The 17,360-nt window shown below is 44.8% G+C and overlaps 1 protein-coding gene across 8 annotated transcripts in view; it reads left to right on the top strand.

Moving 5' to 3' along the window:
- RHBDL3 (rhomboid like 3) overlaps positions 1 to 17,360 on the top strand; it is a 50,695-nt gene that overhangs the window by 12,419 nt on the left and 20,916 nt on the right. For 2 of the 8 annotated variants that reach the window (XM_090121943.1, XM_090121941.1), the window contains one exon: positions 8,677 to 8,760. The exons of 3 other annotated variants lie outside the window; for them this stretch is intronic. In XM_090121943.1, the coding sequence (XP_089978069.1) occupies positions 8,677 to 8,760 (84 nt within the window). Of the gene's footprint in view, positions 1 to 1,691; positions 2,073 to 8,676; positions 8,761 to 13,947; positions 14,469 to 17,360 lie in introns of those variants that run through there. 3 more of the 8 variants (XM_090121946.1, XM_090121948.1, XM_031598778.2) reach the window with 3 other exon arrangements.

The following is a 17,360-nucleotide window of genomic DNA, read 5'->3' as shown; positions in this document are numbered from 1 at the left end:
CGTGAGTTACTGGCAGCTTGATGTCTCTAGATTTGTAAAAGCCTCAGGAGGCTTCCTACTCATTACACATTTGTGTACCTTTGCTGTCTGAGCTTCCTGAAAACCTGTGTGTTGGAGAGTAGCATCTGAGGGGCACAGCAAGCTGCATTCAGGCTGCTGTATCCCTGATCCCAGCTGCAGTGAGAGGCTGCAGTAGCTGCATTTTGCCATTCCAGCTGAATGTGCTGGGTGGGTTTTAGGCACATAGATCTTTGCTAATGCATTGTTCTCAAATCCTGTCTTGCACACAGAAAATCACTGAAGCAAACAGAACATTTAAGCCTTCGTGTTTAAAAAGAAAGGAGGGGGAAAAAGCTGTAAACACAGACTGGATTGATGCCATTCTGCAAATCAGCTGGTGCATTGTGCTCTAGCTATGTGCTCTGTTATGATGGAAGGGAGAGAGGAGGAAGAGATCATCCTGTCTCCTGAGGAACAAACCCAGCTGCCTAGCAAGTTGAAACAGTTTGGAGGTGCTTTTCCAAGCCATCAGCATTTATGCCTCAGCATTTACAGGCCTTTTAAACTTACTTCTGCCAGACATGGAAAGTGTGTAGTAGGAAGTATGATGTTCTTGTTGCCTTCATTTATTTGCAGTGAACACAAATGTACCTGGGCACACACTTGCAAATTAAATGCAGCATTGGGCATGTTTGAGTTTGGCAGCAACCGAGGAAGCTGTGATCTCTCTCTGCCTCCCTATTAAGTATCCTACAGTGTGTTGGCCTGAAATCATCCTGGTGCCAACACACCTTGAAACAAAATAGTGGAAATCCAGTGATGGGCTGAGCTCTTCCAAAGCTCTCCCTAGAATGTGGCTGCTCAGCTCCCTGAAGCCCCTTTGGATACCCTTATCTCCCACACGTGTGCCCTGCATACTGCATCCTTCCAGCAGCTACCTGGTAATTCTGAGTCTGTAAAGTGTGTGTGTGTGTTTTAGTGGGTTTGATCTTATTTATTTACTTATGGAGTGTTCTGTTGGAGTAGAGCTGCCTTGAGACTGACATTTTGCCTTGGGCTGTCTTATGCAAAGGCTGCTGCTGCTGTCTCATCAGCTGCTGTGGGACCAACACAGAACTTCCTGATAGCAACTTCTGTGTTTGAAAAACACAAACCAGTGAAGAGTTGTAGATCTCTGGACATGACCCTGTTTAGCAGGTACTAATTAACAGAGCCAGTAGGTTGTTCTCAGCGCCATGGAATTATGAATAGAATGCACAGAAATCTCACATGGACTTTGAGTTTGTTCAGCTCTAAATACTAAATTCCCAGCACTAGCAAGATGCAGAGGATGTATGTATTCTTAGTATATGTTCTTGTTGCTTAGGAACAGCTGTCTGCAGTGACCCTGTGTTACTGGTGAGAAGAGTAATGATGTATGAAACTGATGTTAAACAAGCAAGATCAATCTTCCCCCTAGGAGCTGTTCTTCATGTTCTTTGATACTTGACATCCTCTGTAAGCAGTGCGTACCCTGGAGTTTCCTGAGTTGCATGAGGGGAAAAGTAAGCGAGGTGGCTGGAGGCAAAGCTGTTTGTGACTGCCATAGCACCTCACACAACTTCTTCAAGGAGCCGTTCTCCAAGGAAGAACCTTCTGTGATCCTTCACAATTACGTACCATTGATGATGAAGGCCTTGTTTTGTGTAGCGTGCTTGTTTGTGATGTATAATTGTGGTGGAACTGCTTGCTGATGGCAGCCTGCAGCCAGTGAGCCATGTTCTCCATGCTTACTGCTTGATAGAGAAAGGATCAATGTGCTCTAAGGCAGAAAATGGGAACTTTAACAAAAACTACTGGAAAACTTCATTCTGAATTGGTCTAGTGAAGTACTTGGAAACAAGTGTGAGAAGGGTCCCAGGGCTCTGGAGGAATTGTTGTGTATCCTGCCTTGAGGGTGACTACTGCAATGCTGTTCAGTCAACCTGGATCCCAGAGGCTGTGCTGTGCTGACTGGTTTGTGTGTTCTTCATCTGACTGGAACCTTCTGCTGCAGTAACTGCCTTCCACAGCACGGGGTGGCTTCTCCCAAGGTGATCATAGCTGCAGTATCTCTCAAAGGATAGTAATGTTTTTGAAACAGATCTTCCAACCTTATTCCCTCTGTGGCCCCGGAGTTGAGAGTTGCCCTTGCTGCATTGATTTATGGGATCATTTAGGATTGGTGCTGGTGGCCAAGAAGAGCTGGAGCAAAAAGTCATTTGCTAGCTGCTGATTTATGGTTATAGTAAACAGTCCTGAAAAGCACAGTAAGAATTTTCTGGACCTTATGCAGTTCCAGCTGACTGGTAGCTCCAGGCTGTTATTTGACCATGTGGAGTAATAAAACTGAGAAAACTAATTAAATTTTGGGCCTACCACAAAACAAGCTAGTTCATGCAAAAAATTACTCTGCACTTGCAAGCAACAGTGACTTTATAGGCTTACAAACCTGTATTTAATGACCAAGCATGTAGTATGGTGTGTGAAATACTGCATCTCTCTGCTGCACCACTACACAGCTGTGGATGAGGGAGTCTGCTGCACCTACTGGGTGAAGGTGGTTTCTCCCTTCCTAGGGGAAGGGGCTGTGTGCTGGCCAGTTCTGTGTCTGGATCTCATACTGACAGAACATCTTTTTTTCATGTTTTGGCAAGATAATTGTCACGATTGCCAATCGCAGAGCAGATACATGGAATTTGAAGGAATCCATCTCAAAGAAAAAAACTGTAAGGTGATGAGATTTTAAAAAATATTTATTTGCAAGTTTTCCCTTCTTTTTCTGATGGATGCATTTGAATTGTCATGGCACTCAGTGCCAGATAGTGTGCATCTATCCCAACCTTTGGTTTTCTCCTCCAAGCTGAGTGTTATTGCAGAGCTATTATTTGACCTAAAAGAAGTGTGTGCATACTCACTGCTATAGAATACTGCTTCTTCACACATCAAATCAAGTCCCTGTAGATTTTCACCTCCCTCCCAGATCTGGCAGACAGCGAAAAAGGGAGCTATTTTTACTCAGAAATGTTCTGTTTCAAACCCAGAGTATTAAATGTAGTTTTTCTCCTGACAGGCTTCTTGGCTGATTGCTGTAAAACTTCATACCTTTAAAGGAAGGAGAAAACTTCCTATAGGAAGGGAAAATGTTGGGATTTTGGGGCTCACTAGATTAAGTGGGTGTTTCTGCCTGACCTTCATCTTCATCTCAGTGGTGTTGCATGCCAGATATGTCACTCAGAAATGACAGAAAGAGACCTAATGTCTCAGATCTGATTAACCTCTGACTTTATTGTGTGTCTTGATTGGATTACATGTGGAGTTTTTTTGCTGTTTTCTTAAACAGGTGCTTATTGCTGTGACATCTGAGGCAGGCAACAAGCTAGAGTAGGAAGGCCTATGAGTAAATGAGTAGTGTTTACTTCTTCCCCACTGCTCACCTAATTCTACCCTTCCTTTCTGCAGATTTTCTGTAGCTGATGCCTGTGAGATGTGCCTGAGTGAACAAGATGTGGGTCTCACCCAGCAGCCTGGGTGCTGGACCAAAGAGCACCTGATTGCTGGCTGCAGTTCTGTCACTTTTGGGAAAGACTTCTGATGAAACTCTGTGTTAACCTTCCATATTCGGTTTTCTTCATTTTTTTTTTCTCTGAATACTTTAGTTACAAATCAGGGCTTGATTATTCTGCACTGTACATTTTTTGATTTTGCTTTTGTTTTTGCTTGTATCATAGCAGTGGCTGTGGGCTGTTGGGAATTGTCCTTATTCAGCACTGCAGTGGGCCTCCTTCAAGGACTTCAAAGCTCATTCTCCAGTGTCAGTTCATTTAGTTTCGCAAGTTGGAGCAGAGAATAAGATCACTGATCATATCCTGTTACAGTGGAGGACAGGCTGCTACAGACCTAAAAAGAGGCTGGATTTGTGATTGCCCCTCACTCCCCCAGGTGCTGCCTAACTGCATGGTGCCCAGTTAAGAAAAAGGAGAATGTTTTCACGTGACATTTATCCCATGTCCATCCTCTGCTGACTTTTATTTCAACAGACTTGAAATAGAAATTTTTCTTCTTGCTGTAGCTGTAATTGCCTTGGGTTGGATACTGGAGAGGCTCATTCACCTATGTAGGATGATAGAAGGTGCGCTGCTGCTCTTTCATCTGTTTCCAGATAGCTGTGCACAAAAAAAAAGTGAATTGTAGGTGTGATATCAGATCAATGCTCTGTACCATGACAAAGAATAGATGTACCAGCACTACTTTAGCTGTTACAGGATCAAAAGAGCTGTTACGTTAAGGATGATAATACTGAATGTCTGGTTTGGCAAAAGGGCTGAGAAGTTGTCTAGGATTGTAAAATATGTCCAGGTAAACTGTCTTCTGTAGTATGCAGTAGCATAGGATTTAGTGACCTGGTGGATGTAGGATGCATGGAACTTGAATGCATTTCAGTTGTGAGCACTGCACGTATTGCATTTACAAACTCTGGAGTGTTCAGTCTCCCATTGCATCTGGGGTGCCTTCATGGGCTGTGTGTTTGTAAGACATGGACTTGGTGGTGCTTCATGTAAAGAAAATGTGACCATTAAGTTGAATTATGGTGGGCTTTAGTTTCCTTTTTTCAGATTTAATGTATTAATGTATTTCACACCCAGTGGCCCCTCAGCAGCTTGCAGGCTGGATATGTAAATTAGGAGCTGCAAAGGATGGCTGATCCATTAATAGGTGGAATTTGATGCTCATAGAAATGAATGCATTTAATGTTGCATGGTAATAGCTTGCTTGAATTTTTAAGTCGCCTAAATATCTCTTGTTTGAATTCAGTGGCTCAGGATATATTTGCTACAAAAGCAATGCAGATAGAGAGGCCATATGGTTATAGAGGAGTGCCTGTTGTGTCTGTGAGTATCACTTACACCGTTTGTGTATCAAATGTTATTCCAAAGAAGCTGTGAAAATGTGAAACTCGATATTTGAAAACAGAGCATCGCAGTTCAGATTCATGGTGTCCATAGGAATAAGTCCTTGGAGATGTGTTCATGTATTCATAAACTGTTCTTCAGGAAAAGACAAGTTTTATGCTTCCATGGTGGGATGTCTGTGACTGAAAGGATTCTGTTGGTCTTTACAGATCTGCCACTCTGGGGTTTTAAACACAAGACAAAATCATGGCCCTTCTGAAGGGCCACCCCTTTGCTTCCTTTTGGCCCCATGCTGATTTCATTACTAATTTCAGAAGGGTAAGGACTTTTCCTAATTATTATTATTATTTTTTTTTAGTGTTTCTTTAAGCGTGAAGGCATGGAAATATTTGTTTTCTCTTGAGGATTTTATTAAAGCAAACACAGCATACACCCATCCTGGGAAAGTGTTTATGTGATAAATTTCAGTTTTCAAGCACGTGAGGTGGTGGTGATGTTAAGAGGTGCACTCTGAAATCATTGCTGCTTCTCGCTTTTCCCTTGGGCTCTGAGACACAAACACTTCAGCACTTCATCACTTAATGCCAACCTGGGATGAGGAAAGGAAGCAGCAAATATGCAGAGAATGTTGTGATACACACTGCAGAGTTGTGGCAAGGGGAAAGATCATTCAAGTCTGGATATTCCTTTTTCCCCATGGATTCTATGATTGTTTTAATTAGCGAAGCACCAAGCTTTGGGTGGAGGCAGCAGGGATTTGCAGTCTGCTATGGGTTGGTAGCTGTGGTAGTTTACATGGTAACTGTGCTGAAGTTCTGCTATTGCCTGAGTAACCCTATTTTTGAAGATGGCTTCTGCTGAAATATCTGTACATAGAAAGAGCTGAATGAAAAGCACACTTCTTCCCTCTCTGATGGGGAAATACTCAGACTCACAGTTCACATCTCGTACTGGTGGCAGGTTTGTGTTTATCCTGTGTGGAACAGAAGTAATGCAGATCCCAGAGCAGTTTTACAGCTGAGCTATAGCTACTTCCTTTCAAATGAGAAGAAATAGTGAGACTGACTGTCACTGCTTCACATCTGTTTCTGTAGGTGCAGTGTATTTACTGTCCTGTGCATGTCTATATGTAGTGGTTACTGTGGGGCTAAACACTAAACATCTTACCTGTACGTCTCCTGTCCAGCTCCTCCAAGACTTTCACCGTGATGAGCAGAACCTGGTTGTATTCGTTTTCCATCTATCCTCTCATTCCTCATCTTTGCTATCGTTAATTGTTAGCATCTGGCTTGAAAGATTGCCTCTTAGCATGGTGCTGATGGGATGCTTCCACAGAGGATTAAGGCTGGAGTGGATTGACGAGGGGCGGTCTCCTTGCAGAGGGCAGTTTGCCAGTTGTGTGCAGGCTCATTGCTGCTGCTCTTCCAGTTACTCCAGTTCACGTCAGGTCACAGGCAAGAGCTGGTTGCAGCTCCACTCCCCTCACTGCAGCCAGCTGCTGAGATGTGGCCTTGTGCACCCAGCAGCTGTGTGGCTCTACAAGACTCGCTCTCTTTACTTCAGCTGCATCACCCCATGGAAATGTTGTCATACCTGCATCACTGCGTGGTTTTCTACTGTGCAATTGCAGTGCTTTGATCAAGGATGTGGGTAATGATAACAGCACTGTGGGGCATGGGCAGTAGTTGAGATGTCATTTCTTACTGTAACGTGCTCCCTAGGGGGCAATATGCCTGTAAATCACACAAGTGCTTTCCTGCAGCTTTGCTTGCTTTCCATTACCACTTTGGCTGCCAGGATCTCAGAAAGCATAGGCTCCTGCACTTCTAAAAGTACTTAGCCAGTATTTCCAGTGCCCTGAAGCACAGCTGAAGGTCCCACTAAGCTCACTTGAGAGATTATATTTCTTTTTGCTTTATTTGGTTTGCTTTCATGTGGAGTCTGCCTTTTCCTTTACACACACAAGATGCTGGGGAGAATCCGCTGACGTTTCAGAAGATGGGAGCTTTCCTCTTGCTCTGTTGGTTTTCTGATCTGCCCCTAACAAGGCCTCAGAATCTCTTACCCTTTCCCAAAGGGGATGTTTGTCCTACCAGTAAGCAAACTGAACCTGTTTCCTTGCAAGGACACTGTGGGGCCTGCAGGCACCTTACGTCGAATACATCTGTAAATTTAAATCTCAAAGACAAATGAGTAAAGCCAGCAGAGTTTGCAACAAGGGGCTCAATTTTTAGGGCTTCTTGGAGGGTAATGTTAAAAGTTACACACAGAGTTTAGAAATATTGTTGAATTATTATTATTATTATATGAAAATCCCACTGACTTGTATTCCTCTGTCATTTTAAGCTCTCTGAGACAGCATCTCTTTTATTTCTTTCATTAAAGGAGTTCTTATGGAACTGCGGAAGTAGGAATTGTAACACTGCTTGTTATTTCATTGCCCATCCCAGGTGTTCTTCATCCCCATGTCCTTTCGGCTTTCCCCAGCTCTCCCTCCTTTCCCTCCTCAGCTCGCCTTGAAGGGCTGGGAAAGCCGGCGCTGCCACATTATGTTGCCTGTCTGATTGTTGTGGGGTTGTGTTTGTGCAGGGGAAGGTCACGGAACAAAAAGACCACCGGGCAGGGATGGGAAGGGGGGGTTCAGTCCCTCTCCTTTCAGTCCCTGTGGCAATGAGTGGGAAGAGTCTTGTTTGTATGACAGGATTTCAGGGGCTGATGACTTTTTGTTTAGGTTTCTCTGTGGCTACTACATAGGCTCTGGAAGGCTACAACAACAATAGAGCGCTTGTATGAGATTCATGGGGCTGAAAAGTGCTGAGATAACCCAGAGCAATCATTGCAGGGCTGGGTGTGTGGATGCTCTGGGTGAGGTTTTTGTGTTATGTCCAGGTTTGGCTCTGCAGAAGCTCTTCTTGGATGCTTGAACTCTGTGGACTGAGATCCTTAGCTGGATAAATGCTAAGAAAGTTTCTCTTTTTGTAGAATGAAGGTTGTAAGGTGGGGAGACAGCTCCATGGATCTGTTGTAGTGGCTACGCTTCCCTGAGTATTTTTCAGACTTCCAGTCAATGATTTTTATTTGCAGTATCTTCCTCCTTCCTTGCCCATCAGCTCCATGCTTCCAAGAGCATCACTGCTTTTAGACAAGGACTTACTTCCCTATCATCACTGTCCTCTCAGCTCTCTCTTGCTTTCCACCCTTACAAAACATCTCAGTCTGTATTTACTGTTGACTTATACAAAGACCAACATTGTCAGGGAGTCATTTCGACTGTCCTGAGTTAATTTGTGTAAAAAGATTGACTAGCCTGTGGTAGTGGTTTTGCCTTGGCCGTCTGATATGGAACACTTAGATCTGGGGAGCAGGAAAGAGCTAGAATTCCATCTGGATGTGGATTGGGGGGGAGAGGGCAGTTTGGTTTCTTCCTTCATGGATGCTGCAGCAGCCCTTTCTGGAAAGGGATGACTTGTCAGTCACTAGCTTCTGACAGCAAAGTCTGTCTGATTCAGAGGTAACAGCTGCAGCTTCCCAGAGATGTAGATTCCAGCAACCTCCAGCATGCCTGAGCTCCTGGATGTCCCAGCTAAGAAATCTGTCTTCTGCATAGTATTTATATATGTAAGCATTTGTTTTTAGTAGATGCTGACCCTGTTTGAATGCTTCTAGACTAAGTAGTGAACTGCCTTGTGTTGTCATTCTCCACAGTACTTGTAACCTCTCCTGCCTGTGTTTGGATTTCTTCCAGAGAGCTAGCCGTTCCTGCAGGCATGCACTAAAGGGAGAGGAAGGCAGCTGGGATGGAGTGCAAATCAGGAAGCAGGCTGAAATGGTATGATCTTTTGACCCAAAGCAATGGCTGGTGCTGTTAAAGCTTGCTTGAACTGCAGCAGCTGCGCAGCTCACATTCCTTTCATTAAATTGAGAATTATTCATATTCTCTCACCCTCCTGCCTAGTGCTGTATGTAATGTGATGTGCTAGTACCCAGGCTAGTAGATAGAAAACTAAGACACACTTCTGTTCGCCATTACGTTTCTTCATGGTCTCAACTGTCCTGTGAAGAAGCTGCAATGTTCAAGCTTGCCAGCTTGCTAGAGCATCCTTTCTACAGATTCTTGCTGTCCCTCTAGCACTGCTGTATGCTTGTGTATTCCTGTGCAAACACAGATCAGCCTCACGTCTCTGCTGTTTCCAACAGAGACTCACTTGGACATCTCATCTGTAGATATCATCAACCTCAGTGTACTTCCTGGGAGTGCTTTGACCTTTTGTCTGCTTTAAACCTACTTAAAAATCCCCCCATGAGTATTTGGCAATTTCCAATTTTTACTAGTCTGTTTCTAGGTGACAGTGTAGGAGTGCTACATGGAGGTGGCTGGAGCACAGGCAAGTCATTTCATCTACAGTCATATTTTAAGTCTCCTGCATCCTTGGGTGAATTAGGCCACTGTCCTGGGTTCACATTTCCTAAACACAAATGACAATTTTCTAATGAAAAATTTAAAAAATGTTATTGCCCACTATATTGGCTTTGTGGAATTTGAGGGAATTTCCTTTAAATGATCAGTGTTGAAAGCTAAGGCAGATTCACGGGAAAGTCTTGGCATGTCTGAAATCTCCAAGTGTTACCTGGAAAAGTTTTGTTTTGAAAAAACTGTCCCGGTGTTAGAAATTGGTGGGAAGGTCTGCAGACAACACAGATGATAAGCAGTGTTTCTGTGTTGCACATGCAAACTGTGTGTAGTTGGATAGTGTTACACTTGCATCTGTTGGGTTGATCCTTGTAATTATCTTGCTGCTTTATCCCACCAGCTATTTCCATGTCAGTGACTCAGTTTTGCTACAACTCCTTTTGACGGGGGCTGTTTGGCCTTTGGTGGCTGCTGTTTGAGTTGTGCTGGGTTCATGAGAATCTGCTGACTGGGGGCAAAGAAGGTGTCTGATGGTGGAGGGATTATACAGGGGTAGACGATGGTAATGCTGTCTGCTCCAGGCAGCTTTTCTGCTCCTGGATTAAAGTTCATGCTGTGTTACTTGTCTCCCTCTCTTTAAGGCCTTGTCAAGTCTGTGTGGGAAGCTATTCTGTTTGCAGTGTTTAACTGTGTGCCGCTCTGCTCTCTCTCTGCCTCATTTCTCCTCCCTCTTCCCCCTTCCATTCAAGCAGCATCTTTCACTCTTTCCATTCAGGCCTGTCTTTGCTCTCTGCCCTGTGTAAAGCTTCTGTGCCTTCCTTACCATTCATCACCTTTTTGCTCATTCACATCCCTGCCTGCCTTTCTCCATTCATCTGGGCTTCCTCTCAGCCTGCCTGGGCTGCCCTCTCCTCCTGCCCCTACCCCAGTCCTCCTTTTGTGTCTGTGCTCTCCTTTTTCTGTGACCGTCCAATCTGCAGCAGTCTGCAGCAAGCTCCATGAGGATGCTCTGCTAGAAGTTGATCTCTCTTGGTGGGCTAATTAATCCCCAGTGGGACTGTGTGAGGAAGATTTCTCTCTTGCAGGTGAGAAGACTCTTCCCACCTCCCAGAGTTGCAAGAATGATGCATGAATAAGAGAAGTATTGCTGTGTCCTAAACGTCATTTTCAGTCTGGTCTTCCTGTCTCTCCATCCTGCCTTGTTTTCTCCTTTGTTTTCAGCTGTTGCAGTTCTGGGGTTGGGAGGTTGAGTCACTTTAAATTTTCTGTTGCTGAGGAACGTGACTTCCATTCTCTCAATTACACTAGCTCTCTAATTATGGTTGTTAACCTGTATCTTTGCTTACTTCTTCTAAATGTCTGTATTTGGGCTGTTTATTGCTGTTGGAAATGTTAGAACCTAGACCACCAAAGCATGCAAAGAGACAAAGCTATGTGGAGATTTGGCCTGTGGTTGTCCAGTTAGTCAGCAGGGCTGAACTGGTGATGTAAGATTTATGACTTTCAAGACTGAGCTGTAAGCTGCCCTGCTTGCCTGGCCTGTTGCATTGGTTGAGGATGTCTATCCAGCAAAACGTGCAATATGACCAGCCCAGGGTCAAGATTAAAAATCATATTTCCATCTAAAAATAAATAAATAAATAAAATTGTTTTAGAGTGCCTCAGCTTCTTTCCATTAGTCTTAATGCAGTTACATAAATAATAGAAGAGGAAGAAGCAGAACTGGAGAAGGCTGAGTCTATAAACACATCTTTCTGCATGAAGTCTTGTGGCAGAATGGAGGGCATCTCCTGCCATCCATGCCATCTCATTAATTGTGTAATTATCTCCTTCACTTTCAGTGCTACGTCTTCTTCCTCGTCAGTGTTGCTGATAATGGAGCTTCTGTTTACCCTGGCTTCTTTTTAGGGTGTGGCTTTGGTTTCAAAGCCAGCATAGTGGCATATTTTGAATAATTTAGTTCTGGGTGGCTTGAAGGCTTTGTAATTTCCCAGCTCAGGCTGGAGGCTGATTCCTGTGAGTGTTCTGCCAGGAGGCTGATCTGGAGCCCGGCAATGGGATTGCTCAGAGTGATGGGTCATTGAGGCAGCAGGGGACTGAAAGCTGATTCAGCAGGCCCTGTGAGTGCATCGTGGCTCTCTCCTCTCTGTGTCTCTGGAGGACTTGCATTCAGAATCCCACAGACACAGGAAGGAGAAGGAAGAGAGCTGCATTTAAAGATGTTCTTGGTGGTGGAATCCTGGATTTTTGGGTACTTGCCTGAGCATGGTAGGCTTTCCCAGCAGGGAAAGAATTTCCTGGGGTCTCTGAATGCAGGTTTTGCTTAGTCTGTTGTATATCAGTAGTTGTTTGGACGAGGATCTAAAATTCTAGAGAGTCAGGGAAGTAAGGGCAGGAGTTCTTTGTGGTGTCTGGCTGATGGGCCCTTGTCCCAGTCGTCATTGGCTTTGGTTTTGGAAAGGCTGATTAGTTTCTCTATGTGAAACCTTGGCAGAAGGCCATCTGTGTTCATGTTCTCCCTGTACTGCTTGGCCTTGTGGCTTGCTAATTGCGCTTTGTTGTTGTAGTTATCACCCTGTCATGCTCTGTAACTACTACCCAGCACTCGCTGTGCAGGGTCACGAAGGTGCAGCTACATCGCTTTTGCCTTGTAGACAGGGAAGTCAAGGCACTCTGAGAAACTTGTTGGCTCACTCCAGAAGTCTGCAATACCAAGGATCAAACCTTCCCAAAACCTTCTTTCCTGTTTGTTTAATAACTTTTACAGTGGTGCATTCCCGAATCTCCAAAGAAAAAGGCATCTTAGACCAGCTCCCTCCATCTGCACTTTGCCATGTGCTGCACGCAGAGAAACAGTTACACAAATCCAGGTGATGAGCCGTGTGTTCTGCAGACACTGCAAATGCTGAGCTGGAAAGTATTTTGCTCTCTTACAGCACCTTTTCTATGGAGTGGGTGATGTCTAGGAGCCCTGTCTGGTGAGTTAGTGAGGTTATTTCTTTTGTGCTTAAATATAATCTGGCTTTTGAGAGCTGGGTGATGTTTCCAGCCCTCAAGTTCACCTCAGGTCAAAGCAATCTAGCATGTGTTGAAAGTACAGCTGGACAGCCCATAATCACTTCATATTGACTGAGCAGTGGTGGTTGAATTCATTATTAACAAGGGAATAGAGTGTATGTCACTGAAGCCAGCACTAATGTTTTGCCACACGTGTTCATGAGACTCAGATTTGGTGACTTAATGGTGAAAAGATGAATTTTGAGGTGAAAAGGTATACACCAGCCTTCATCTCTTCTGGATTAGGGTTCCATCTCTCATGTGCACTTCATCCTTTAGAAGAGACAGCAGGCTCATTAAGTTGTTGGGAAAGTCACTGCCACCAGACAGTGATGAAACTGTTAAAGCAGACCTTCTTCCTGCCCTCCCCTAGATATTAGGCAGTTTTTCACCTTCTGCCCTGTCATTCCTTTAATTTTCATCAAAGTATGAAATGCTACCCATCCTTGCATGTTTTAAAAAAAAAAGAAAAAAGAAAAAAGTGAGCTCCCAGCATGATTCCAGAGACTGTGGAAAGATAGAGAATGAGCTGCTCTGGTAAGATATCTGACTTATCTTCAGGAGATCTTCAATGCCAATCCTACATATCTTTTCACAGCCTGGACGTGGAGTCTGTCAAATTCACGTGTTGACTTGGGGACTGTTGCTTTTACTACAGCATGGCCCTTGAGGCTGGAGATGGTCTGAATTCCCAGTGCACGTTAGCATCTGTAGATTGCAGAGACTGTGCTGTATAATGGTCTTAAGTTCAAAGCCAGCAAACTCGGAGTTCTTTCTGAACCCATCAGAGATGAAGAAATTTAACACAGAGTTTTAAAGTTTTAAATTAAAGGCTCTCCTTTCTAGTGCCAGTCATGGGAAGAAGACTACATGTGAGCAAGAAGCAGGCCTTCTATTGACAGCTCCTTTGTGGTGTAAGATAAAGCAGCAGTTGCCATTTCTGTGTCTCAAGAGGAGCAGCTAAAACTCGGGGTAATTTATTTTCAGAACCTGCCTCCTAGTGCAGAGCAGAGCTGGGGTCAGTGCCAGGAGTCCTGACAGCCAGGCTGGTCTCTTCCACAAGTGAAGGCATTGCTGAACCATGGAACAATACTATTTTGAAGGGAGTAATTCAATCCCCAGCTAACATCCAAATTAGATAAATTTCTTGGAGCCTTGCCCATTATGAAGAGAACTTATGATTGGAGTGATATATTCTCTCCATGCCAAGACAGAGCCCCTCAATGTGAGAAACCATGGTTGGTAGGAAATTCTCTGCTCCTGGGTCAGATCTGCAACTCCAAACCCAGCCAAGGACCCTCTCATTGTGCCCAGTTCAGCTGTTGACTCTCCAGCTGCACTGATGCCCCAGAGGGCTGTTTGCCATGGAGCAGAGAAGCAGCTGGCCGTGCTGTGTGAAGTGCCTGCCTTTTCCCAAGACGCCCATTGTCTGTCTGCAGCATCAGCCTCCACCCTACTTGCTCACTCAGCCGTGGCTGATGTGTCTTTAATTAAAGAGGAGGAACAATGTGGGATTATTTTCTTTCCTAATCTGGTTTTCTACTTCTATCAGGCTTTGAGCCCCCTCCTCTTATTTTTGTCTTGCAGTGGTGTCCTTACTTTTATGGACTATTTGCTCTAAAATAAGAAATAGGAAAACAAACAAAAAAACCCAGCTTGTTTGGGCTAGGGAATTAAGATCTTGAGTCAGATGGCTGCTACAGTCATTAACATATTTACATTTTTCCTTAAGAGCCTGGTTGAGGATCAAGGGAGTTAAGAGTGATTGTCATTGAAATGTGGAGGAAACCTTGCATGAAATTGCCGTTAGTATCCCATTGTTTGGGGGTGGAGGGGGGCAGTCGGCCTTCCTTAGCCCTGCAGTGCTTGGGTTGCATTTGTCTGTCCAAGTACATGGGCAGAGGCAGAAGTAACCAAGCTTAAGGAAGCCGCTGGGCTGCCTTGGTGCTGGGAGGCTCAGCCCTGTGGGGCTGGGGCTCAGTGCAGCCTCTCTGTGAGACAAAGGTGCTTGACTGAGCTCGTGGGAGAAGTGGATCATCATGGATAAATACATGAAGCGCCTAGCAAAGGTCAGTTGCCTCTTTTTTTAATTGATGGAGCCAAGTGTTGTGAGTGTGCTGTCACAGCTTGCTTTTACTGTGCATGGAGAGGCTTGTTCTGCAGGACTGGCTCAACTCCTCAATTTCTGTGTTTAGCTGCAATATCAGAAGCAGAGTTTGAGGTGGTTTGCAGTGTTGGGATGGATTTTGAGCGTTGTGGTGACAGATGAGTTTAAAGTGCCTCTATTTTATTTGATAAAAAAAATACTTAAAAAAAAAAAAATTCCCTTACAGCTGGGGTTTACAGTAAAACATTCTGTTCCAGGTTGTCAATGGAAGCTGTATTCCAGTCCTGTTCTGAGGCAGACATTTTCAGTTCAGATGCCACTTATTTACTGTTCACACATTGCTCTTTCACGCTGCTCAGATCCAAAGTTTTACTTCAAACTTATTTCTAATTGTTATCAATAACTTAGTCAACATGAAAATTATACATAGTAATGTGACAGAGGGAAACATGCTGCCTAAGGCAGTGACAGTGCTTTCCGACACTGTGTTGGTGAGAGAAGCAGCAGAACCTTGTGTCCTTTGGTTTGAAGTTTGGAACAGCTTATGTAATCTCTGTTCCTGGTCACAAAATGTCTCTTTTCAGCATGCTTTAAAGCAGAACAAAGTCCAGGGAAAGTGTTTTGTGATCTGAGTAGCTTTGTGTGCTTTGGGAGCCTGCATGCTTCAGCACTTGTATCTCTTTTGACCTTTGAAGGAATATCGATGTTTCCCACTGCTGTGGCCATTGGTCTTTCTACCAAGTCAAAAAGTGAGCACACAGCATGGGGGAGATTCCCACTCTTCTCTTACTGACCCTGGCCCTCAAGCTGGGAGGCATTTAAGCATTCAAAGAGCAAAAGGTTTTGTCCTAGACAAGATACGTTCTAAATGTCCAGATGTACTTAAGTAGAGCTCTGGTTGGGCCGAACGTTTTCAGGAAACAAGGATGAAAACAGTACCGTCTGTGGGAAAGCAGGTGTTAGTTCCATTCACTGCATGAGCTGATTCCCCTTGAGAAAGGTCATCTCAGGTATTATGCTAAGAATACTTATTTCCTTTATTTGTTTCCAGGATTAGGAATCGCAAAAGTCAGCTGTCTGGGACTTCCCAGCAAAAGCCAGAAAGTATCAGAGCTGAGCCTTGTGGAGGAGCCCTAATATTTGAGTTAGTTTTAAGATTCAGTTTAATTCAAAGCATTAAATTGGGGTAACGGGAGTAGGGGAGCCAAACTTGTCAGGGATTAATACTAAGCCCTTGTTTAACAGTAAACAGCTGATGAAATCCACCTTTGGCTCTGGGTGCCAGCTGTCAGGAGGCATACATCCAGGCCACCTCACAAGGACAGAACAACCCTTTGCAGGTGGCGAGTACCCAGCTCTGACTGCCCGCTGCTCACTTGGTTTGTCTTGTTTTGTGTAATCCACTTCCCCCAGCAGCTTCTGCTGCACTGACAAAATATCTTGTTTCAGCAAGGGCCTGTGATCTTCCCTGCTCCATTTAGGCAGCTTCTTTTCTACAAAGCAGCCAGTGGTAGCAGTCACCAGTGGCAGAAAAGTACTTGGCTTAGGCCAGAAGGAGCAGGCGCCAGGTCCTTCAAGTCCTCACACGCGGTGCTGCAGCCTCTAAACAAGCTGCCTGTGCTCGAGGACACTGCTTTAGCTGTTCTGCTGATGGCAGAGCAGTGCCAGCCCTGCTGCTGGCAGGCTGCATCCTCTGCCACATCTCTCTGCTCACCCGCTCCCTTGCCAAGGCAGCCTTTACTCTGCTGTGTCTGACTGAAGGCCTGGCGCCTGCTCAGCTTTTGTTCTGTTAGGAAAGAGTGAGGATTGTCAGGAACTTTTGGGCTCTGCCAAGGCTCTTTATGTCCCAAATGTTACCATGAAAAGACTCTCTCCTGACCACCCTGCCCCTGACAGCCATTCAGTCCAGCCAACAAGCTCGATATCATTATCTACAAAAGGAGGCCAGTGAGCACCAAGCTGCTCTGAGCCAAGTTTGGGAAATCAAAGGCAAATCTCCCAGCAACGAAGAGCTGGCAGAGATCAGACTGCACCACAGCCAGTGCTGGATCGTCTGTCCGCTTGCATGCGCTCAGTTTCAAAGCACAAAAGAAACAAACATGCTCAGCATGGTGCCAGTGCAGGCTTTGCTGGGGCAGTGCGCCTGGCGGAGCGCTGGCAGGCCCTGGCTGAGTGCCCTGGGGAGCTCCATGCCAGTTAGGGGCTGGAAGCAGTTCTAAGTTCAGACAACCTTGCGAAGCTGTCTCCTTTTGTTCAGTGTCACTTTTAGGAGATGAACCATTTGGACTGACGGAAAACAGTGACTTTTTTAGTCAGGATGGGATTCCCTCCAAATCTCACCTGGGACTTTCCTTCTAATGAGTCTCATTTATATTCTGAAATAGGCTATTTTTAGTTTGACTTAATGCTTTGCTTTCTGTCCAAAGTCTCTTTCCAATTCATCTCTAAAGAGCTCTTCAGCATTGAAAGCACTTAAATGTTGAAGTTAGAGATGATCTGGAAAGTTGTTGTGAAGACTGAACAGAAAGTATGTGAGCAGGGATGATGTTCCTGTGTTGAAATTGTGTTAGGAAATATAGGTGTAAAACTCATTCCAGTATGCTTTGTCTCACAGGCTTCATCTCCCATCTGCTTGATAGTCCAGATAGAGTAGGGTATAAAAAATAGCCAACAGAATCAATAGGGAGGGAGGGAAGGTGAGGAGAGACAGCTTATCTGCAGCTTGTGTAGAAGTAGGATGATGACACATGGATTGGTGTCTGTGCAGCAGGGTAGTCTGTAGTTTTCTGGGCAATAAAAAGAAGCTGAAGGTCACTGGAGCGTCCAGCAGCCGTCAGGATCCCTGTAGGTTTGC

The sequence above is a fragment of the Phasianus colchicus genome, chromosome 20 (assembly GCF_987193195.1).
Source record: "Phasianus colchicus chromosome 20, bPhaCol1.hap1.1, whole genome shotgun sequence".
NCBI lineage: Eukaryota > Metazoa > Chordata > Aves > Galliformes > Phasianidae > Phasianus > Phasianus colchicus.
Note: the sequence above shows the minus strand (reverse complement) of the source record. Positions and strands in the feature narration are given on the sequence as shown.